The sequence below is a fragment of the Olea europaea genome, unplaced genomic scaffold, assembly GCF_002742605.1.
Source record: "Olea europaea var. sylvestris unplaced genomic scaffold, O_europaea_v1 scaffold492, whole genome shotgun sequence".
NCBI lineage: Eukaryota > Viridiplantae > Streptophyta > Magnoliopsida > Lamiales > Oleaceae > Olea > Olea europaea.
The window spans coordinates 12,667-38,800 of NW_019263235.1; the positions used below are offsets into that span (position 1 = coordinate 12,667).

At 32.7% G+C, this 26,134-nt stretch overlaps 2 protein-coding genes across 3 annotated transcripts in view; both read right to left on the reverse strand.

The window, feature by feature from the left end:
• Positions 1–9,239: 9,239 nt before the first annotated feature.
• LOC111388437 (uridine nucleosidase 1-like) lies at positions 9,240–13,469 on the reverse strand. Its single transcript, XM_023013139.1, has 9 exons — positions 12,970–13,469; positions 11,773–11,888; positions 11,606–11,665; positions 10,816–10,998; positions 10,611–10,715; positions 10,069–10,165; positions 9,874–9,981; positions 9,603–9,738; positions 9,240–9,520 (listed from the first exon to the last, which is right to left on the reverse strand). Exons 1-9 carry the CDS (start codon positions 13,070–13,072, stop codon positions 9,412–9,414), a joined length of 1,017 nt encoding a protein of 338 aa, XP_022868907.1. The 5' UTR covers positions 13,073–13,469; the 3' UTR covers positions 9,240–9,411.
• Positions 13,470–23,387: 9,918 nt separating this feature from the next.
• The window catches only part of LOC111388434 (CAAX prenyl protease 2), an 8,137-nt gene continuing 5,390 nt past the window's right edge, over positions 23,388–26,134 (reverse strand). Inside the window, exons 7-8 of one of the 2 annotated variants that reach the window (XM_023013136.1) lie at positions 25,836–25,913; positions 23,388–24,027 (exon numbers count right to left, since the gene is read on the reverse strand). In XM_023013136.1, the coding sequence (XP_022868904.1) occupies positions 23,936–24,027; positions 25,836–25,913 (170 nt within the window). In that variant the 3' untranslated portion in view covers positions 23,388–23,935. Of the gene's footprint in view, positions 24,028–24,272; positions 24,594–25,835; positions 25,914–26,134 lie in introns of those variants that run through there. The other variant, XM_023013135.1, reaches the window with a different exon arrangement.

Sequence of the window (26,134 nt, forward strand, 5' to 3'; positions counted from 1 at the left end):
GAACAAATACTATATGATTGGACTATTCCAAAGGTAAACATGGGTTCTATCTATGAAATAGAAAAAATTGATTTTCGTCAGGAATATGTTATCAAAACCCTTGAACAAACTTTAGCAATCGAAAATCAAATAAATCTATTCTCAAAAGATACTATTCAAACCCATAGAAAGTGATTTAAATATCTTTTTGTGGGACTTATTGATGTGATCCAAGGAAAGAAGGCAAGTTCGAGTAAGGATACGTTGCTGTTGAAGAACAGCCGATGACTAGGTCGCAAGTGAAGAAGGTTAAAGAACCAATGAGATTACTTGCTCAATATACGATGGACGAAACATTGATCATGATAAGTAAATCAGCAAGTTTCATGGTAGGTTTGAGAGAGAAAACAAATTGGTTCAACATGATCAGTGGACAAAGGTCCAAACCGGCGGAACTATGTGGCAACATAGTTGGTCAAACCATGCGACTGCATACCCATTTGCAGAGAATTCAGCCGGGAAGAATAGCATACTATATGACTACATTGGATAGTACTATGCGGCTGCATAGTACAATTTCATGATCGGAATTTTTCAATTTCATGAGTTTTCCTAATTACGTTAAAATTCTACTTTTTTGGTAACTTTTGTAATTTTTAGACTTTTGTTCCATTTTAACTAGGTTTTATGGGTTTTTTATAAATATGATTCATTATCGTTCATTGTAAACATTCAACTTTCATTCATATCAATAGAGAGATTATTTGTGAGCATATTTTGCTTTCAATTATTTGTTCTTCATTGAACTAAATTTCAAACTTGTTAAAAATTAATTTTCTAGTGAGATTTTTGAATCTTGTGATCAAAAGGTCAACATATTATCATGGATTGTGTTGGTTATTTGGTTCAATATTTTTGGGTCAAACTTTAAATGTTGATTATTGGCTTTCTTGGTTTATATTCAATCTCGTATGAGTTTAGTAGCTACTATTGTTACATGGGTTTACACCACTTATTCAAATTGCTATCAAGCCTTTGTTTAGGCTTGGTCTAGACATTCCTATTCTTTTAACTCTTAGAGATAAGAGACTTTTCAAATTTAAAAATTTATTATTATTTGTTTTAGAGTCAAATCTTGAATTTAGTCCAATTTTTTTAAACTGTTCCCCAAATTTTACTATCATCTTAATGATGGAGCAATTCCCAATGCTCTTACTCTTTAGTTCCAAACAAAAAATCTCAATTTTGATGATTATTCTAAAGTATTTGATGTAATATATTGAATATACTAGAAGCTCATAAATAATCAACTAAATATTCAAGCTCTTCGCTCGTTTCCAAAGGAGGACATGCTTCCAGTAGAAGTCAAGCCTCCTTATTCAAATACTACGATTCCTAAAACAATACCATGGAATCATCAATTTAGAGAACTTGAATGGGATTTTGAAAATACTCAAAAATTGATTCTTGCTCTAAAACTATTCTTGATCAAATTATTCCATTTCCTGATGAACATGTTAAGGTGATTTTGATAAAGCCTCTATATAGAAAAATCTCTGAAGGTCTTATTCTTCTAGATCTGAAAACAAATCTCATAATGTTTTCCATTTTGCAAGATTTCCAACTTCTTCTGATAAGTTGAAAGGAGTTTAACTTTCTCCTACCATTCCGAAGCCTCAATATACTTCTGCTAAAGAAAATGAATTAGAGAAACCTGATTTCCCTACTTTATCTGATACACTACCTAATCAATTGTAGTGATTAGATAGTCAATGTAATGTCATCTCTTCTAAAATTGATAAGAAAAAATGAATTCAAAACTCATCAAACTCCTCCTATCGAAAATTTTTGTCCTATACACAAAAAATGTATTTTCAAAAGAAGAAACTGAATCTTCATGGGAAGAATTTTACAATTTTTCTAAAGATTTTAGTTTTTATGAGTTGGCACACTTCAAAGATTTTAGCAAGAAAATTGCTATCAAATCTTTTTAAAATACCTATGTTAAACTCCCTATGGTCAAAAATTTCATTCTAAACATCCTCCAGTGCAAGAGTTAGTTGTTTCTTAGGAAAAACTGAAATTATTGCATCACTCTAAAAAAAATCCATATTCCTATTAAGAGGCCAGAAGATTCTAGCGCTATAGTTAAAGATATCGAAAATATTATATCTCATAACAGTTATACAAATATTGTTCTTCAATCTGTTTGTTCCCAGTTATCCAGAATTGAAACCAATTCTGACTACAAACCTCCTCGTCCAAAAAAGATAGGAATATACCTCTTGATACGTTTTCAAACCTATTGATTCAAAACTTACTCCAAAATTGAAAAAAAAAAAGTACTCTTTGTCAATTGAATCCAGCATTTTGCAAGAACTTGCAAATCAATTTTCTAAACTTGGAACTTCTTAGAATATCAATACAATTGATAATATGGAAAAACTTGAACCTCAATTTATTGTGGATGAACCATCTCAAATCAAATTGCGGATGACAAAATTCAAAACTTTCAAATTATTACTCTCATCCTTCTTATCTTGATATGTATATAAGGAAAATAAGAAACATCGAGTTTCTTATTCAGCAATGAAATCGTAGAATGGAATATTGATGGTTTAACAGAGTATCAAATTCTCAATTACTTGAAAATATGGTTTATGTTCTAATGCTTATTCTTTTGAGATATTACTCATGTGACCACCTTCGGTAATCTAGTATGTTGTTTCACAGGACAGCTTAAAAGCTGGTCGAACAATTATCTTACTGTCAAAGATTAACAAAGTTATTAACGCCACCAATGATCAACATCAAAATGATAGCTTTAATACTCCTGTATTTTCAATTCTCAAACATTTTATTGGAACTCCTGCTCTTCTTCAAAGCCAAATCTCTGAGATTTTATTAAATCTTAATTGCCCAAAGCTTCATGATTTTCGCTAGTATAAGGATATGTTCTTTACCAGAGTCTTATTTAGAGAAAATTGTAATCAATCTTTTTGGGAAGAAAGATTAATTTTGAGACTTCCAGAGCTCTTGCAGAAAGGGCAAGGAATTCTATTAAAGTTCAACATCAAGATACATTTCCATATTCTTTCCTAGCTTATGGAAAAATTATCAATTCTGTTAATAAAGAAGGATTAGCACTATATAATGATCTCAAACTCAAAGAAAAATTGATATCACAATGAATTGAGAGTCATAAAAAACTTGGATCATTCTGTGATCAATATAGATTTGAAAAAATCATTCCCCCATAATCAAAATTGAAAAAGAAAAGTTTTCCTTGTCATAAGAGAAAAAGATTTTTTTTTTTTTTTAAAGCAATTTCGAAAGCAAAAATCTTTTCAAGCCTAATATGTCCTTAGAGATTTTGATCATGAATCTAATATGTCCAAATTTTCATGATTTTCAATGGTACGAAGATATTTTTCTTACCAAAGTAATGGTAAGAGATGATTGCTTTCAAACATTTTGGAAAGAAAGATTTATCTTTGAACTTCCAAAATTTTTTGCTGAAAGAGTTAGAAACTCAATCAAAAATAACAATAATGATACAATTTCATATGCTACCTTAACTTATGGTGAAATCATAAATTACATCAATAAAGAAGGTATAGCACTATGCAATTATATGATACTCAAATCAAAACATGACAAAATAGATTGTCACCTTGCAAAGATTTGTTTTCGGACAATATTCTTTACACTTTTTGTAGTACATTTTTTGAACCTTTACAGTTTTATTGATTTCTTTAGCACAATAATCAAGTAATTATACATTCATTTGAATTAGTCTTGATTTTGTGGGAATTCTTGATTCGTTAAAATCAGAAATATATGGTAAAGAAGCAATATCCAAAATACATTTGGGATGGTGCAGCATATTTCTGATTCAATTTGTTTTTGAATTGTTTTATTTTTTCTTAATTCTTGGGTTCTTGAATTTGTTCGCTTGTATTTATTTCTTCTTCGAGAAACTTGACATGTTGCTTTTTGAAATTGATGTTATGGATGATTTTTTATATTGAGGCTTGTTTCAGAGAAATCACATCCTTGTATTAAGGAGGATTCGTAAATTTGAAAATAATTTCTTGACCAAAAATTTTAGTTTTTAATCATTCCGCATTTGCTTAAAAAAGATAAATTTCCAAGAATTACTTCTTAATCCAAATCTTTTACCAAATAGAAAATATTTTTGAAACAATTATTTGAATTGCGAATATAAGCTTTTGAAAGATTATTCATACCATTAGCTTTAAAAACGCTCAATGATTTTTTATTTTTTATTTTCAAAATACATTGTAGGGATTAATCATTTCCTAATACAAGTTTAATCTGCAACTGAGTCAACAAGGACTTGAGATTTTAACTTTAATTCTTTAATGATGATAATTGTCATTTGACATTACCATTTTGAAGTTGAATTCGGTTTATTACATTGATTTTTTCTCCTTCTGTTTGAGTTTTTTTCTTCTTCTTCCCCTTCTTCTAAATCTTATCCTTCATATTCATCTTGTAACTTCTTGTAGACATTTCATTTTCTAAAGATTTTGTCTTTAGAAGAATGACTTCCATTTTTACATCTTTTATTTGCTCTTAGTTGTTCTTGTGGTGTCAATAATTGATTGAATTTCTTTTTCAATTGAGAGTCTTCTATTCTCTCAATTACTTCTCGAATTATTTTTTTGTCTTTAATAAAAATATTGATCGATTCGTCTTTACAATTACTTTCAATGCATTCATAAATTTCTTTGTTATTACTAGAGCTGGAAGAGTCAGCACTTTCATCAAAATATGAACATTCTTGATTTTGTTAAATTTGTTAATAATCCGACTCTGAATTTTCTTGAGAATTGTAAATAATCAAATTTAAAAATTCATTCTTGATATCTTCACTTATTTGAAGATTTAAAATCTTGTTAAAAAAAACCTAAAAAACAAAAGTTGAAAAAATAAATTGTAAAATATTATTTTGAAGAAGAAAATCTAAAATTCTAAAAAATAATTTTCTAAAATAAAAATTGCGAAAAAATAGGATTCTAAAAAATTCTAGAGAATAAAAATTATAAAAACCAAAAAATAAAAGTAGCTCAAGCTCTTATTGATTATTGAATTAAAATTCTAAAATATATATTAAATAAACACGGATAAAAAATTTCAATCTACGTCATTAATTTAATTTAAGTCAAAGTTAACAATTAATTTTATTCACATATTTTATGGGACCTACAACATTTTAACCACATATTTTATTAATTTTTATCAAAATCTACGTAAAATATGATTATTAGCCATACCAAACAGGGGATTAATGTAGTGCCTGGGCAGTGCCATTGCTGACTAAATAAGTGGCATAATCATTTCCAGCAAGAGCCACAAGAACCAGTGAAGATTGCTAGTCCCATTTCGTGTATACCGAATCATTATTCAAGAGTTTCTCAAAGAAATCGATTCGGGTGCTCATATTTGGTAACAAATAGTAAGTATTGAACATGCCACTCCCCCCATAAGCAAAGTTCATCCCACTGGACAGCCTTTCTCTCCTAATTTCATCCATTCGTATGCTATTGGAGACTTGAGTCTCAAGAACTTGGCTGTCCAATTTATATGAGCATCATAAATTAGAAGAGAGCTAGTTATGCACTAGCCATGTATTTGAAGTTATATACAAAAAAATGCATAAACTTTCTAAATTGTATCATTAGTTATGAGTTTCATGATTCTTGATTAATTTTGAGTCGACGGTATATACTAATGTGAGAATGAGATACTTGAAACGGCCGTAAACTTTTGTTACTTTATCTTTTGATATAGGTTGGGCCATTACTCATGCATAATATAGACTATAGATGCAAATTGTTCATTTGGGGTGTTGGAGTATGTTTGGTATGTTAAATCGAGTTAATATTATTATTTATATGTTAATATAGTATTAAACTAGAATATGCTAAAATAATGTAAATTAGGGAGTGGAAGACTAAATTATATTGAAAAAGGGTTTATTGGAGTCATTGTGATTAAGAATAAGTGAGTGAGACATTAATGAAGGCTGGAAGTGGATATGGATTAAAGTATTAAATTTTTAATGACAAAACAAAAGCTCAAATGAAAAAAGTAATAATCTTTTTGAGAAAAGATGAAATAATTCAGACAAGAACTGATGAGAAGAAAAAGAAAAAATAAGAACCAGAGCATAACCACTGAATAATGCTACAAATATAGGAATTAGTACTTCATTGGCGTGGGGTCACAACCTATTCACCTTACAAAAAGTAACCTACCTCAGGCATGTGTTTAAACATGTAAAACGAGAAAGCAAAAGTAGAATGGCACAAAAATAAACAATCACAATTGAAAAAAAGGATATTAATATAAAAAACAAAAAGGAAGATAGAAAATGTGTGGAGTCTACTGTACCAAGGTAATCAGTGAGAACGCAGCCATAGGAGAATCGGCCAACAGGTTTTCCGGGAAAGGTAGTATCATAGGGTTCCTTTCAAGAGTTTCCTCTCTTTCGTAGGGATTAAAATTAGTTTTTTAGTAGATTTTGATAAAAATTTTGAAATATCTGATTCAAAAGTTGTGGGACCCTTGATATATGTAATTAATAATAATTATTTAACTTTGACTTAAATTAAAATCTAATTTAAATCAGTACCAAATAGGGTTTGAAAGACTTCCTAACATTACCTGTGTCAACATAGGAGCCCCCAAATACGAATAGTTTTTGTTGGTAGAAAACTTTATGGTGATGATGATGAAGACGAACATGATGAGGCGAACCTTGCACACATATACTACAAACACATAAATAAACACATAGATTTATATATGATGATCATGACCACGATGATGATGAAGATGAATCTTAGAGACGGACCTGTACCAGTTGTGGTGAGGAGCAAGCAATGGAACAAGGAAGGAAAGAGATTTGAGAGTTCCATTGAAAGGATGTTTAGGAAGAAGAATTACATATGGAATCTCAAGATATGATGGAAAGTAAAAGTGACATTCCTGTGATTATATACTAAGGCATGAGGGGCTCCAATAATTGAGATGAGATGATGGTGTTCTTGTGAAGTTTACTATGAGATAATTTGGATAGAGTAGCACCTAAAAGAAAAGGAGAATAACGTTTTTTCATGGAAATTGGTTTCATGAATTGTTTTCCATCAACGTTGACCTATAATTTATGCCGGACCCAATTATTTCATTCTTAGATCGAATGTGTTCTGTACCGCTATTAATAATCGTAGCATATTAAGTTTCTCAAAATCAGTATAAGCCATGAATAAGAAATTAAGGTCAAAGATGAGCCATGTAAAACTTGGACTATGTTGAAATTTTAGAATTCGAAATGATTGGAATTAATTTAAAACTTCAATACCATGCTTGAAGTTAAAGAGCCGCTAGTACAATTTGTATAGACATAACCCTTGTTTAAGCCCCATTATTTGGTGAAAATAGATTCTGGAATAGTGTGTGGTTGAAAAGTAGGAAAAAGTTTTAAATTTGCATGTAAAATCATTTTATTAAAAGAATGTGTATTTGAAAATGAGTTGAAGAAAAATATATTATTGAAAATGGGGGCTCAAACAAGTGCTATGTTTGGACAAATTTTTAGTCCGTACTTTAGATATCTATATTAAAATAATTGTTAAATTGACTGAAAATATGAATTTGCTGACAGAGTAAATAACTAAGGATAGTTAAAAAAAAGAAGTAATAGTAGAATAAGATTAAAAAAAGGAATCGAACCCCAACCTTGAGGGCCTCTACCGTCCCGTCCCTGGAGCATCATGAGGAAGGTAAATCGCTGAATGTGTCCCAACAGATTAGGGAACAAAAATTTGCCCGTACACTAATGTTCACAAAGAGTCCAATTTCATATCTCAAAAATCAAACTCTCACACTACGACTATCAGCAAGGTTAAGACTACCTCACTCCTATCCTTTGCACTATTTTAAGCATACTATTTTCAAATTTACCATAAAAAACATCAAGTGGAGCAATAGAAAATAAATTTCTAGCTAATTCAGGAATGTATCTTACTTCTTTAAAATTAAAAAAAATGATAATAATAACCATTTTCAAATTTTAAAGAAATACTTTCATTACCAACAGTTTTACAGGAAATGTCATTTGCTAAAGTAACAAAACCAAAGTTTCCTTCATACAATTCATTAAACGACATTTTATTTTATTAGATGACATATGAAAAGTACAACTTGAATCTAAAATCCATTTCTCGCCTCGTACTGTAAAAACGTAAAATAAAAATGCACTTTTAGAGAATAATCGTGTGCCACATGTCAATCAACAAAATATAGATTGATTCATACGCAACAAAAACGTTTATATACAGAATTAAATTACAATATATGATCAATCTTTTTATTTATGCTTATTGTTAGCTCTCCAAGACATTTCTCGTCTCATATGGTCCCATCCCGATCTCACGTATTGTCCCATTTTCTCTACACCTTGTCCATCCCTAATAAAATTATAAAAACAAATAATGTAAAGCTCAAGGCATGAAGTTGAATGATGCACCTCTTAATCCATATTGCTTTCACCAATCCTTTCAGTATTGTCTTAACCTCTGTCTACACGTCTAATGTAGTATTGAAAGCTGATTTACTATTAAATCGAACTCTTCAAAACTTTCCTTCTGATTCCAACCTCAAATTCAATTTCACAATATTCATTAGATAAATAGTACTTGCCTCTTAGTAATATGCTTGTTCATAATTTTAAGCATCAAAATGGACTTGAATTCAAGAATTAGAAGTACCCATTATTTAAATAAATACATAATAATAACTGATGAAAATTACACATTATAGAGTATAGATATAGATTTCGAGTGGGACCCATTTATTCTCTTTGGGATTCTATAATTCCCTATTTATAGTTTTATAAGGGTAAAACCATTTGTACAAAGGTGGGTTCACTGAACCTCTCCAAAAGCGACACATGACATCGCCCTATGCAGAATCCATGGATGATAAAAAATTGCAAAAATGAAAAACTGTCAACCTCTCATCTTGTGTGTTGTCTGTAGGGCTTCTGTGAAGCCCCAATATGTACACGTACTGGGGCCCTTTCTATAATCAAGATAAACTACGATGTTGCAGATTCAAACCAATTCACTTCCCCTGTTGTCAAACTCACCATGCACTGAACCTTCACATTGTACAAAATTCTTATATGATTCTTTGCAGTCAAAAGTAGTGCCTAAATATTCTCAGTCTCGTATATAATTCGAAAACGATAAGATTCTAGCACCATTACCATTTCCCATTTGATTCTTCATTATTCCATATCTTCAACAATTCATTTGATAAAGTTACATAGCAATGTTATTATATGAGCAGTATAAAATTCAACAATGGGGACATTTGTCCTTTGATTTCACAGTTTCTCAATCAGGGTTTCATCAACAACTTCTTTATATAGTTTAAGACTTCTACCACATTAACTGCCGATGCTACAGAAACAGGGGATAAGTCCGACCATGGGTTGCTCGAATTCCATCTGCATCGAATCAAAGGGGCATAATGAAAATGCTTTCTCATGAGTCGAAAATGGGTGAACAGATATATTAGTGATATCTTACTTCTTTAGTCCTTCATCCATTAGTGTATGCCCTACACAAATTCCCTGCGTTTCAACCCTTACAACTCCTTTCTTGTACGAAAAGAGATCGGGTCGGACTAATGCCACAAAACTGACAGGGTCGTGGAGGAAAATTCCTGTTCAAAACGAATATTGAAGCACCTCTTCATCAATGTTATCAAGAACAAGGACACAAAAAAAAAGTTGAATGCAGATGAACAAGTCAGTGAATGAGGTACCATAAAGCTAATCTACGAGTCAAGTACAAGTACCATGGACGCCATCAGATTTTACGTGCCAGTCCCTGTAAAATTTACATATATTGCATAAAAACTCTGCATGCCTTCCTTTCGATTGCCTTAGCTCGTCTAGGTCCTCATCTGGAAAGAGACAATTTTCGTGAGTAGATAATTTTCATGAAACCAGGCTAAAACGAATACTACAAAATATAGAAGGGGTATGAGCACCTGTCATCATCACTTGCGTCGTAATATTTATTCCAATGACATCGATATTTGCCCCAGAAGTAAACACAATATCAGCTGCTTCTGGATCCCCATAGATCTACAGGTCAAATAAGCTTTGACTTATATAGTTACATAGCAATTCTGTAATAATATTTGCATAACACCAGATTGCAGCATTAGAGATTTATTAACGCGAGTATTTCCCATGCGAAACAGAGTTTACATAACTGGCTCCAAAATGATACGAACATTGGTGTGAACATGCTTACAGACAACAACGAGCGATGGTGGAAATAACTTGCACCCTTATAATAGGCAAGACATTATTCAAAGCGGTTCAAATAAGGATCGTATACAAAAATTAAAATGGTTTGAAAAAAAAAATGTCGTCAGGTAAGAGTTGGATGCCAAATGGGAAAATTTTGTTCTTTGTACCGTTCGGTACAAAACAAGCCAAATATGTACTGCATAATGGAGAAAATCACAAAAGAATGCATGACAATGCTACAAGAAAGGTCATCTAAAAACCATGTACGACATACATTTGCTTCAGCAGCAGGATTAACGTTTCCCAATGCAAAGAATGCCCCACCAAGTACCACGACTCTTTTCACCTTTCTTGCAAAGGACGAGTCTCTCTTAACAGCCTATATCAACAAAACAATAAGGATGTTAACAAGTGCAACATCGTAAACCAAAAAGTGGAAATTTGTTAAGATGAAACAAAATAGAACGAATACAACTTACAAGAGCCAAATTTGTCAAAGGCCCCAATGCTAATATGGACACTTCACCAGGGTACTCTGAAACTTTATTTACCAAAAATTCAGATGCAGTTTTCTCGAATTTCTGGGATTTTGGAGGTGGTAATGAGATGTTCCCCAGTCCATCTGAGCCATGTACAAAGTCTGCAATACGGGGCTTTCCTCTCTGTTCCAAAATTTCAAATTTGAAAATTATAGTCAAGCTACAATAAATAGCAAGATACAATCATAGACTCAAATTCACATTTATATATCATAAAAGACCTGAAACATTGATATTTCACCCCCCGTCCACCCCCCGTTAAAAAAAAAAAAAAAAAAAAAGGGAAAAGAAAGAGAATATATGGCAGCAAGATATGAGCTCTCGTAGCAATATGCGCGACACAGAAAAGTTTCTGTGACAGTAAACCAAGCAATGTCTGGCCAAGGCCAGTTGTCAACTTGGAAATTCTGATAAATACTTAATAAAAATGTTGGACAATTATACAACAGTCATGATACAACAGAATGTAGCCAAAAGTTTCTGCTGTAATTGTCAATAACGATAAACTCACTAAAAGCTGTCAAAACCATTTAACCTCCTACATATCCAGGTCATAGAATACATGAATAACTGTGTACTGCATATGCATACAAAGTATGTTATGTGTGTGGAACACGGAATACATCTGTTACAAAGGAACATTAAAGCTATCATGCATGTCCACACATAAAGGGGAGACAAAAAAGAACTAAATTTGCTGCTGAAGCTCAATTCGTGCATAAATGTATACCTCTAAAGCTTCAGCACCACCCTCTGCCACAGGAACATCTGGATATCCAGCAATCTCACACTATTGTTTTGCATAATAAAAATAGTAATAGATCATGAACATGTTAAACGCCTGGAATTACTGAACAATTTACTGTGAAAAAAGAGAATCAAAGGGAAAACACGTACCAGAAGCAAGGCATTGCGTGTAGCATCTTCTGTAGAAACATTACCAAATATTGTTGTCAATCCTAATATCTCTAAATCGTGTGACTGGAATGCCATTAATACTGCAATGCTATCATCTGCATAAAAAAAGAAGCCTTTCACTGCATTAGATAACTAATTAGAACCATCTGAAATGCGAAAGAGAATATGCATAAATATTTAATGATGTAAATAACTTTCATAAAATGCAAAATCCAGCTTGCCAGATGCAGTGAACTATGCATTCCCTTTGAACCCAAAAACGAGAAATATGAAATTATGCATTCTCTCTCTTTAGTTCTTCAAAATCATACACGAAGTGGGCCACAATACACATTCTCATCACTTGTATCTTGTAATTACAGCATTTAGGGTAAAGATTAGTCAGCAAATGCTTACTTTTCTTCTATTTCTACATGTGAAGCATCCCTTAAGTCTATTTGCACACTTGATGATTCTTCGAAAAGACTATGAAGGTGGGAAAAAAAGTGCTTATAATCCCCCCATCTACCCCCAGTAATACCTAATGACCCCAAGATATTGTATCCAAAACTTGATGTCAGAAATATACCATAAAAAAGTGTTTGCTCTGCTAAAGAAATATAATCTTTAACTACTATGGCATGGCATTGATATTTCTGTTAATTGAAGCCATAAGACAGTCTGATGGCCAGTTCCTCACATACTTAAATAAACACAACTTAACCTTCTTTTCTCCTTTTAAACTATTAAAAGCATAATCTAAGAAACAAAAAGAAAAGATTAAGTAATGAAAAGGAAAGGTCCCCAATCCATCAATCTCCCCTAATGAATACGAACACTCAAAAAAATTCACAGGATAATACTAGTAACAAATACAGAAGAACTAAAGCCAAGAAAAGAATCTCATTACTTCTATAAACTCAAGATTTCATAACCACATCAACATTAACCTGTTCAAGTAATTATTAGCACTTAAAAACAGTTTAACTTAACGCAAGCTAATAAAACATTAGCCAAAACCCCAAAAATGAAGGGAAAAACAGTAACTAAGTAGTGCCCATTCATATCTACAAGCTCCAATAATTTAATTGAATTAGGTAATTGTACAAGCATTTTGTATCCAAATAAAAACCTATTAAAATCAATTCAATTACCGTGTACAAGAATTAAAAATAAATAATCAAGATATTAACATACCAATCCCAGGATCAGTATCAATAATAATTTTCTCACGTTTCAGGGCACAAGAACTACTGGAAACCACCATCCCATCAATCGCATCACTGTTAAGAATCGACATCACCACTTTTCACACAGCAGAGAATCAACAAAGGAGAATAAAAAAATTCAAAGAGTCCCAGAAACTGGAAATGAAATCACACAGTGAATTGGATTATCATATATATAAAGAATATCGAATAAATTATAGTTGCACCAGTACAAAGTATTTTGCTTAAAGAAATAAAAAAGGTTCGAGTGTATTGTCAGGCTGTCAGCTCCAAGTCAAAAAGGATCATAAATAGTTTAATAGCATTAACATCGTCCCCCCACGCCAACCCATTTTCTGCAGAGATATACACACATCGATATATACATGAACACGTGACCATGTGCTGTATGTATTATGGTGTTGTTTAGACCACTCTTTTGTGGAAATTGGAAAATGGCGTATGGCAAGTGGGTTTTCAATAATCTAGTGAAGGAAACAATAATGGCATGTTTGATTGGTCAATAATTCCATGGAAAGTAGTTTTATCCTTGTTTGATGGCATATATTTATCATGGAATTGGTATTCCATATTTTCACCCCGACGCACCACTTTTCCTTGTTTTCATAGAATTTCAATTCTTATAGGTATGGTAAGAATTGGAATTGTAGACAATTTTATTTTTTTTTGCCCTTTTTTTTTTTTTTTTTTTTTTGGTTTTGTTGGTCATGGAAACAAATTATAAGAATTATTGTTAAAAAAAAAAAATTCTTTTAGTTGACAATTTTCATGTAAAATAAAACCAAACGAACATCAAAAATAGATAATTTTCTTGATTTTTTTTCCTTTCTTTTTTTTGGTTGTTGGTAATGGAAACAAATTGCAACCTTAATAACAGTAAAATTTATCCCTTTAATTAACAATTTTCATGTAAAACAAAGACAAACGAATAACAAAAAATACTTTTATTTCAACATATTCCACGTGGAAAATTATATCAATCAAACAGAATAATTTATAATTCCCAGGAAAACAATTTTTAGGCAATTCAATTTCCTGAAATTCGTTTTCTTTCCATCCAAATTCCATTTTTGCAATCAAACGGACCCTAATTTTTTTTTTTTGAAGGATGTGATCTCGCTATCTATCCATAGTTAAGGTGGTTTAAGCAAGTTTTATTGTTTAAGCCAGGTTTATAAATTATTTATAAATATTAATTTATTTTTTATTGGTTCAGTCATTTTTTTTTTTTACTTATTTTTGTTAATTATTAATTTAAACTACTTATATACTTTCTAAACATGCTTTAAAATTATACTATCAAACTCATCAAGTATCACCATGTGATAGGTCCATGATCCATCAATCCACCCTCACTTGCACTTCTAATGAGTTGACTTAGTCTCAAATTGTCATGGACCACGTCAGGGGCGAACTCAGACCATTTGAACTGTGGGGTCAAAAAAAAAAAATTTCGAACAACGTATCATGAAAAAAAGGAAAAATCGGTTGTTTACTGTTCATATTCGATATGTGCACTTTGGGAAGAAATCGTTGGATTATATGATATATTTATGGACTAAATAATGGATATGGACCATGTGTTATGGATATAGATTTAGAATTTGTACTTTTTGAGGCAGAAAATTAAGTTTTCAGCATAAAAAAAAACAGAAAATTAAGTTTTCAGCACCAAAAAAAAAAAAAAAAAAGATTCAGAAAACTGTGGGGTCATTTGACCTCACATGACCCCATGTGGGTCCGCCCGTGGACCACGTCGAGCCACTAGGTGTAACTATCCTTTTATTTTTGGGTTACTTTCTAAGAAAACAAAAGATATAGTCTTTGTTTGGTTCAATTAAAAAGGTAAATTAAAATCCAATTCGAAGTCAAAAAGGAGAGCTCAAGTCTAGAGAACTAAGTACAACACAACATGTTAACTCGCAACACGACTCATCTCCAATCTACTTGGGGTTTGCTACCATGTTCACTTTCTTGAGGTTAAGAGATAGACTAGTGCTGCTTTTCTGCTTGATTTAAAGTGGAAATGTGACCCCTTTTTTCCTCATTTAGGACCCACGCGTGAGAGAATGGGTCAACAATTACGGTGGCCAACGGTAGGAATTTTTATAAAAATCTGAGGAAAATCAGGCCCAGATAGATGCTAAATGATTTCCTCTCCTCGAAAACCGGTTCATCTTGTGTACAAGTTGCTTTCTTTTGGGCTCGAATAGAGCGGTTGGTGTGTCCTTGAAGTACAGATACGATGGTTTCCTCGAAGTCGAAAGAGGCCGACATAAAATTGGTTAGTGCTTTTATGAAGTACATACGTCTAATCATTTCATATAAAAACCAAAACAATTTGCACAGAATTTATAGATGCATGGGCAGCTAGACATTGAATCTATAGATGCCATTGTCTGCTGCTTTATAATCTATGACCCACTGGTGTCATTTCTAGTTATTGAATCGTATCAGCAAAAGCCAGATAGTATAACGGTTGAACCTGAAAATTTGTTCTAATATTACACTTAGGTTCCGTTTGTTTTCCATTTTTGTAAGAATGAAAATGAAAAATATAGTCGTTATGAGTCCCACACAAGAGATAAAAATTCAAATTTAATGGATTGATTTGATGGATAATGGTCATATTTTTCATTTTAATGGGTAAAGAATGAAAAATAAACAGGGACTTATTCAAATATTAACAGGTCAAGAAAATAGGATCCATTGTCTAGTACTCTTTCTTGTTACAGTTCTGTGTAAGGATGGCAATTTGAACCGTCAAAATCGAAAATCACGATTAACCGAACCAAATGGGGCAAAAAATTCGAACTGATAGTGCAATGGAGCGGATACGGTTTTGATTTTAATGAACCGGTTCGTGGTGCTGCGGGTATGGTATTTACGCCGTCGAAATGAAGTCGAACCGATTACCCGCTAAAAAAAATAATTGAATTGATTATTGGGCTTTACACTACTTTTCTATCCAGACCAAAACAAAATCCCCTCCATTACATCTACCTAACTCAGCCTGCCAACCAACTTACCATTAGCTCATAATAATAGCATTAGGATGACAATATATAAATGCAAACCCTACTCTCCACAGATCACAAACTCACGCACGGCTTCACTACCTCCACGGTCCAAGTCGTCGTCGCCTCCAAAAATTTGTTACATTTGTTGGCCATTCTATTAGTGCTGATCATGTAAAAATAGAGTTTGATGTTTTTCTAGACGTGCCAGTATTGTCAAGGATGGATGGTTTTGATTTATTGATATGGTGGAAAGCAAATTCAATAAAATATCGGACTTTACAGAAGGTTGTAAGAGATTTATTAGCTATTCTAGTATCTGCTGTAGTATCCGAGTCAGCGTTTAGTACACGTGGTAGAATTGTGAATCCATATAGAAATAAGCTTCGCCTGAAGACTTTAGAAGCCTTCACGTGTGTTTGGGATTGGTTTTGGACTGATATTCATGGTAGGATTTATTGTTTTATATTTGTTATTTATACACTTTCTTTTATTGTTAATTTTTTTCTATTGCATGTAGAAATTTTTTCTCCTTTTTCATACTCTAGAGCTTGTGCAACATTTAGCGAGAAGGAAGCTGACGAAGATGTACATTTTTTTTTAAATATTAGTTAAGACCATTCTAGAATAGATACTATCGTTGTATTCTATACTTACATTCTTATTTACCATATATGAATCAACTTTGAGTGCTGATCTATGCTAATAAGACTTGTAGGGAAGAATAAATCAAGTAACTTCGATTCACAACAATTAAGAATTAAGGAAAAGTTTAGTATTGTTATATTTATAATATTATTTGTTAAATTTACATTTTACAATTGAAAATTAGGATAATGTTTGCATTTTCGTTTGTAATATTGTTTGATAATGTTTGCATTTTCATTTGGAATATTGTGTTTTTGTTTTCATTGATTTTTTTCATAAATTGTTTTATACTAATTTGACAGATGAACCTATAAAAAATAATTTATTTTCGTGGTTACTAACCAAATCAAACCGTGCCGGACTGAAATACAAATCGAACCGATTTACGTGGTTATGATACGATTATGGTATTGGCCGAACCGACCCATAACCTAACCATTGCCAACCCTAGTTCTGTGCCTTTTTCAGTGGTAATTTTTAAACCATCCTTGCCATATAATCAGGGGCGAATTCAGGGGTTGAGTTCAGTTAGGTAAATCGCGAGTGTTGAAAGCTTACTATAGACGGCCAACATTCGTAATAGTGAGGTTGTTTATTAATATTTAATTAAATGTCATTCAAAAAATCGTGTGGATTAGAACTATATACACCACTAGAACTAGAACTCTGTGTGAACTTTTATTTGAATGAAAAAATCGTTCCATAATCTGTAAAATGCTCTAATTTATTTTTCAATTAAATAGTGTATATATATTAACAAAATGCTAATATTCAGTTTACAATATAAGTTAATTAAAAAGCATTATTATCTTAACAAAATTGAAATTATTTATATCCTTGTATCAATATTATGTGCTTGTATGATTCCACATTTTCACAATTGATTTTTTTGTGAACAAAAAGTGGAACCTTTTATTAATTAAATAAGTTTTATTGAAAGATTCCTTATGATACTAAGGTCAATTTTTCTACAAATTTATCCACTATTAATTGACCAAACTCCCAAATCAATTGATTAGAGGGAAAAAGGAGAAAAAGAAAATCAAGAGGAAGGACAAAGCACCTGTTAAAATGTTTCTATTTGCATTGAATTAATAAAATTGAACATATATTATTTTGTTACATTATATGCTATAAATCAATAAGTGTCATGACAGTAAAGTGGTCAATATATTTAAGGAATGTAGTACATTTGTCTTGAAGAGTTTCAAACATAGAACCTCCAATTCAATAATAAAAGGGCTAGCCAACTGAGTTACTAGAAATCTTTGTTGTTAATATGAATTATCAAATATATAATTTAAAAATTCTACCTATTATAAAAAAAAAAAAAAAAAAAAAATTCTCCCCCGACGAATTCAGCTGGGGCGGCTGCCCTAACTTGCCACCTTCTAAATCAACCCCTCCAAATAACTTGTCGATTACCTGTGAATTTCGCTACTAACTATTGCTAAGATTAGTAAATCGGTTCGTGTAAACATTAGGACAATACAAAAAATGTTATTGACCCATACAACATCGAAGTTAATATTCATCCAAGAAAAAACTAATAATGAGATTAAGGATTCATCAAGCTTCCTCAAATCCTTCGAAGAACAAAGGCACCAAGAAAAACAAATCACCAGGAGCTACTTAGCAAATTATACTACCTGACATAGACATAGCAAATTATACTACCTGACAAACAGTTCTCGTGGAGTGAAAAGGTGTGTCAACAATGACAAGTATATCACGTAATAGAGGTTTCGAATTTTAAATTGAAATGTCGCCTTTCCACGGTTTCTAGGCACTAACATCTTGGCAAACATAGGATGAAGGCACTTTAAATTTAGGATCCATTTGACTGCAATGATAGAATTTGGGTAAAAAAAAAAACAAATTCTCAAAATTGAATTGTTTAGAACTTGTTTTACTGAGAATTTTAATTAAATGTGTTTGATTAATATAATTTTTTACCTAGAAAATGTTGAAATTTTGTATCTTTTGTTATTCGTTTGGTTTTGTTTTCCATAAAAATTGTCAATTAAAAGAATATGTTTTTTTACAATTGTGCTTAGAATTGTTCCCATTGTCCCAAAAAAAACATAAATAAATAAAAAGAAACGGAACCTGGAAATTGATTTCCAATTTCCACAAAATCATGGAAAATGGAACTCTTTTGTGGGGGTGGGGGGAAGAGAATTCATTTTCCATGTAAAATTTTGCCATCAAACATCACAAAATGGGTGGAAAATTTCAATGGACATTTGGGCTTCTCATACAAGGCCTTAATGTAATTGCCACAACGTCTACTAATTTTTTATTTTTTATTTTTAACTACCATAACCTATCCAATTTATCATACTGAGCATGACATATTGTTTAATGTGGAAATTACACAATACCATACTTTAAGCATTCAACATTCAAAAATCATATGGGAACTTTAATATTTCTAAAATCAGAAAAAAAATATATTAATTATTTAATTTATAAACTAACCCTAACCCCCATCCACCCCTAAATAATTTCCCCCAAACCATTCCCTCTCTACATTTCGCGCTCTGATCTCTCTCGCCTATGAAGAATGGGCGGAGTTGGCGTCGCACCTCTGTTGGCATCGCACTTCTGCTGTGGTTTCGGGAAGACCTTGGTGTTGGCGACGCGACTGTGGTGATGTGGGCAACGCTATTAGGTTCTGTGAACGAGGTGCTGCTGATGGTTGTGAGGCAGTGCTGGCGTAGTCGAATTTATGGTTTTGTATCTGTGGCGCCGTTGATGGATGTGAGGCGATGTTGGCATGGCGACGAGGTGGTGCCGGATTTGTGGTTTTGGATTAGTGGTTGCCGGTGGGGTTCGTGGTTAGATATGGTTGGATTTGAGTTTTGGATCTGTGTTTTGGTGGTTGCCACTGTCATTGGTGGTGCGGTGCGGTGCGATGTGTTTGGTGGGTGAGTGGTGATGTGCAGTGGTGGTGGGAACGGTGGTTGCGATTGTAGTGGTGATGGCGGCGTGGTAGATTTGTGGAGTTCTGTGGTTAGTCTGTCGTGATGGTGAGATGTGGTAGGGATGGTTATGGTGCTGCGGTGGCAACAGCGGTGTTGGTGTGGCGGTGGTGGCGGCGATGGCGTTGATAATTTTGGAGTTGATTTTTTGTTTAAGACTATAGCGTTGTTGTCGGTGATGGTACTGGTGGTTCAGGCGATGGTGTTGTTGAAGGGAGTGGTGGTTTGGTGGTGGTCACATATTATTTGATTGATCGTGACCATTAAATTGGTTAACCTGTAATCAATAAACAATATGTTACCACTAAAAATGATAAATTATGATCAAGAATAGTGTGTGACCTAAAAAAAAATAATATATGACCTATAATATTTGTTATCTGTGACTTATGTGACCAACAAACAAATCGTGACCTACAAAATTTTTGAATTGTGGCCTTAAAAAATCTTCATTTGTGATCGAAAAATAATTTGTGACTTATAAAATTTTTTATTTGTGACCAATAAATTGATAAGTGTGACTAAAAATTAATTAGTGACTAATTAATTTTTTTATTTGTGACCAATGAACAAACTATGACCTACAAAATTTTTGAATTATGATCGTAAAATAATTTGTGACATAAAATTTTTGATTTGTGACCCAAAAATATAAGTGACAAATTAAATTGTTAATTTGTTACCAAATTGTATAAATTTGTGACTTAAATATATTTAATAAATAAAATAATTAATTAATTAATTAAATCATAAATAAATTTTAATAAAAATCTGATTTTTGAAGTTTGAAACTTGTTTTCTTAATTTTGAAATATATGATACATAAACTCTTAGTTAGGAAATTTTCCCTTGTTTAATTGGTATGAAAGAGAAATATCAAATTATTACAATTTCATGGGCGCTCCCAAAATAATAATAGTCAGTGTTTGTTATTGCATGCAAGTACAAATATTCGGTTCACGTTATCTTCAAACTTTGTTTGTTACATTGACTAAAAGTTACATATATGACTCTACGTGCACGACTACTTTAATTAGGTAGCATATTCATATCCAACACTTGTCGGACAATTTTTCATAGTCATTTTTCCTTTTTTATCAGAAATGTTATATATTTTTAACTCGGAGTTATTATCAATAACATAGAGATACAGCTCGTATTTAAAATATTTCAAAAAGAAAAACTAATAACAAGTATAAAATTAAATTTAAACTATATAAATAAAGAATTTTAAAAAATTTAATCAATGTGTCGACGAAGCCTCGAGTCTTTACTTTTTTGAAAAATCGTGTATCGAAACATTTGACACGTATCGTATTAGATGTACGTGTCTGTGTCAGTGCATCATAACTCTATGTACTAACTAATAAGTATTAAGCCATTTGTACAGAAATTTTTCCACAGAATTTGGCCAGATTACTCTCATGTGTGGAACCTATCGTGAATAAAAAATTGCCAAAAACCACCCCCACCCACCCATCCCCCTATGTGTGTGTTCAGACAAACTTCTATATGGAGTCTGCCTGTACACACAACATCATTGAACTAATAATTACTGATGCTGCAATGAGAACACTATTCGATGGCTGCCACCGCGCCGGTTCCCTCAAATTGAATACTTGTGCCGCAACGAGAAGGGAGGCCAACTTCATGACTACATGGGCTGTTAGTTGTGTTTCGGGATGAATTTGGCTCTGCATTAACTATGAAAACTAAGCGATTGCTTGGCATATGTTGTTGGAAAAGGCTGAGGCATTGATAATCGGAGATTGATAGTTTTTGCTACAGAAATTGGGTTTCAGATTGCAAGGGTTGACTATGACTCTCTTAGGGACGTAGAAAGCTAAGTTTAGATTTTCAGTGTTCCGCCAATGCTTCTATAGATGCAGACATTAGTTCAACACTAGACGATTTTCATAGTGGTTCTTGTAATTTTATTCTTCGTGAGGAGAATAAGGTAACCAACGTAGTTGCATCTTTAAGTATGTTGCTGCCTTTCTTCTTTTAATAGTTAGAAAGAGTACTTTCTTACTTGGGAACAGAACACTAAGGACGGCTTGGGGAGAGGTAAACTCATTTTTCCAGGTTAGGTTATCGGGAGAGTTTCAAGGAAACTGAAAGTTACAAGTTCGACCCAAAAATCACCAAGGGGGGGTGAACGCGGAACTAATATAATCAAGGAATAAACTCCTTGTACAGACCCATTTGCACAGGGTCTGTACAGGGCCCCTCACATGGGTGTGAGAGCATCTGTACAGACTCTGTGCAAATGAGTCTGTACGAATAGCATTTCTCTATAATCAATTAAAAGCAACAAATCATTTTTTAATTGTTCTAAATGTTTACTCAATCAAATCAAATTTATCCTATACTAAATTGCCAAACTAATTAATAAAGCAGTAACTAACGCAGATTTGTTGACGGGAAAATCCTTTGATGATTAAAAACTTCGTGACCAAACCAGTAACTTTCACTATAAACAATTAAAACTTACGGTATGATCCAATCTAGAAAATTCTTTAGACTCACTGATCTAATTCCTGCAATCTCCAAGACCCGCTAGAATGTACTTCACTCACACCTGTTTGTGTCTTCTTTCTGTGCTTCTAGTCTAACCTCCCTCAAAGTTTAATAACCTTTGAAAGCTATTGAAAAAGTAGCTTCCTGGTTATGTTTAAGAGGTGGGTGTTTTGAGATATGTGATCCTGATTTTTCTTTTTTCCTAACTTGTGATTGATTGATCTCAAGATGCAGAATAGGTTTTTTTTCTCTCCAAAGGATGTTATGCCATTTTCATGAAGTGGGACGTGAGTATACATGGTAGAGAGATATTGGTAGTTGGGCAGATAAAACTCTTGAAAAATGCGAATTAAGATTTCTCGAAACACACCATTGCTCAGGTGAGAGGTCGACGACAGGCAAGTGATAGGTACTCCACTCGAGCGATAGGTAGGCAACAGACTAGTGAAAATGTTAATGTTTTGGATGCTCAAGCAACAATTTAGCGATAGGCTAACATAATTTCAGCAACTTTTTCTTTTGTTCCATAGACAACCCCAAAAAATCATAATTCATCTATACAACCTACCAACAGACTCTTTGACTTTTACAATACTTTTATGATAATTGTTTTATCTAAAGAATAGTCAATACAATTAAAACCCAACAAAAACTACCCCTAGAATAAGAGGTAAAAACACTCGGTTATGTGCTAGTTTAGATTTCATTATAAATTGTTAAAATTATAATGTGACAGAATAAGTGATAAATAAGTAGAGAGTGATTGTAAAACCTATCAAATGTGTAGTTAAATTTAAATTTAGATTTAACATTTGAATTATAATGAAAGGCATAGATATCTTATTCTTATCCATTAGCTGGTCATTGTCAAAATATAATTGCTAGTAGCCTGCTGGACTCAAAGTTAGTTCGAAACAATCCAAGCAAATCATTGCGAATCTTTGGACGGGTTGATCCCATCATCATTCAGATGAAGCTATGCCCCTAAAAGAAGATATCATAATGCATAATCATAGTAAAATTGAAGAAGAACAACAATAAATTCTTGCGAATAAAAGAAGCCTTCCATGCTTACACAATCTTCTGTCCAAAATCTTATTTTACTGCTAAGCTATCATAAGAAGAAGCCCATTATTTTCAAATTCAAAGGCTTCCTAGTTCCTTTTTCAGTCGACCCGCTCTTTATGCGCTTGTAACGGTAGACAAGAGCCTTCTTCAAGATGTTTTTTTACAAAACTAGAGAGTCTAATAAACAAGAACCGCTAAAGGGCTATGTTACAGTTTATTCTTATCTTGAAGCATAGACAAAAGAAAGGACAAGAATCCATTTTTGTTAAGAGTGCAGATTAAGAAATATCAATATTCTTCTACTTTTTTCCCACTATTAATTCTCGAAATATAGTTTATATCCATGTTAACTAGTTTCTTAATTCTTCGATATCATCTAATAGGTCCCTGTTTTTTGGCAGTTTTAGTTCACAGAAATGGAGAAACTGAACTCAAAGCTGTATATGGAGAACTGTCATATAATGAAGGAGAATGAGAGACTGAGGAAGAAGGCAGAGACTCTCAACAAAGAGAATCAGGCACTGCTCATTGAGCTCAAGCAGAGGCATTCAACAGCCAATCAAGGGCCGAACTCCAGCTCAAACTCAAAATCTTCCAAATAAAGCGAGAAAAATGAATTGACATCAGTGTCCACCCACCAGGATTCTTCGTTATTACCCGCCTGTAATTCTAGGAGTACTAAAAATTTTCAGTAGCATTAGTTGGCAGTTTCAATTACAAAAGTTAAGTTATCCAGTCCAGCCGAGTTAGGGATGAAGGGCATTGCATTTTGCCATCCCTCTATATATGCTGCATAAGAAAGAGGTGAAGGTGAGTGGGTAAATTGTACTTCTGAACTAGAAAGACGCAAAAAGTTGAACATCTAAAAAATATATATATATTACAAACTATTCTTACTTTTGTACATTAGACTTCGTTGGGTATATTTGGCATGTTAGTTGCCTGACAAATTTTAACACACATTTTCATGTCGAGTCCAATGCATCAAATAACACTTGAAATAGTCAACCACCCATCAGAAAAAACATAAAAAGGCAGATAAAAATAGAAAAATATAATACTAAACTTAGTCATCACATTGTTTTCAATGCTAAAGTTACACTTTCTACTAAATCCAGAGATCACTTCACCATAAGTTCAAATTGTTACCTCCAATTACAATACCTATGCCAACACTTTCTATTAATCCATAGATGACTTCACCACAAGTTCAAATTGTTAGCTCCAATTACAATAGCTATGCCAACACTTGCAATTATCTGTCATGCTGTTAAATAATTGTGGATTCGTTAAGGGAAAAAGCAGCCAGAAGAAACCCATCACCCCTGCTATAAATGCCAAACTCACTATTAATCCTGAAAACAATCAAAAGATGTGATCGGAATAAACTCAACAGATACAATATAATATGTAGTTCAGTAATGAGCAAACAAGCAAGTTAGGCGGACATCACATGGCAGGAAAGTTTATTTAAATTTAAGCCAGAGATATAAAAAGGCCAAATGCAATTCTGCATCAGTTGCTTGTTGGTAGAATACCACCAACTAGATTAGACTAACACAATTAGCGCATATTTTGTACACAGCATTGAATACAATAAACAAGATTTTCATTGTTATTTAATACTGTTCAGTCCAGCTTACCAAACATGCTACAATATTCTACCACACTTGATTTCATACTTTCAGAATTATGTAAATCTAGTTTCAGACAGACTGTAGATTGCGGAGAAAGAAGCCTATTTGAATCAAATGAATATAGGAATAACATATCTAGGGAATAGGAGTGCAAGAGGAATTGTAGCACCTATGGTCCTTCCACTAAATATAAAATAATAAGATTGAAGTTTTAAAAACTGAATATTAGAAATCCATCTTCAGGTCCCAATACTTCTCCCAATTGCTCAATTAAGAAACTAATTAGCTGGCTCTACCAGAATATCTTATCATTCCTACCACCCCTAAGCAGTTAGTAGGTAAGAAAATAAGATAGCAAGAACTTTGATAAAACAGCACAATCGAAATCTATCTTTAGGCTCCAATACTTCTCCCTGTCAGTTAAGAAAACTTGATAGGTGGTTCCTCCAATATATCTCATCATTCCAACGACCATCCTACAATATATCACACCGTTCCAACCGCTCTATGTGGTTCAACAGTCCTTGACCACATGCAGAATGCAGAAAATTAACTACATGCAGCTACACCATGACATTAACTTCTGCCACAGCTTCCATCTCTAAACAATTAGAGCCTCAACTTGAGATCAGCAAGATTAAAATAGCATGAGAATCAACTACATGCAGCTACACCATGACATCAACTTCTACCACAGCTTCCATATCTAAACAGCAAGATTAATTTCTCTCTTGGGAAACGAAAACAACTAAAGGAACCTTCATTCAAGAACCTTATTTATGGATATGTGAATCAACACAGAAAAGCTAAACAAACACGGAGGTTTATACTATACAAAATACATTCACTTCCCCACGTGTAGTTTTCCATATAGCCAAATCATAACCAGCCTTTCTCAATTACAAGGTGGAGGGGTCTATTAAAATAGCATGTCAGCGGGATCAAGATTAATTCACATACCAGATCTATGTGAAACTATCGCAGGCAAGCCCATGAAGTTGCAAAATATATGAGCAACGAGAGGAGCAACAAGATGACCTGCAGTTTGAAAAATGTCAAGGTAAATCAATCAAAACGTAAAGTACTCCAAATAGAAAAAATAATCACGCAAAGAAAAAATAAGAAACCTCAACATAGTCATCGAAACCAACTACCTCGTTAAATCTAAACAGATTTCTATTATATTTTGACTGACGTATAAGCTAATTTTTCCGGAGGGGACAAAAAAAAAAAAAAAAAAAAAAAAAAAAAAAAAAACA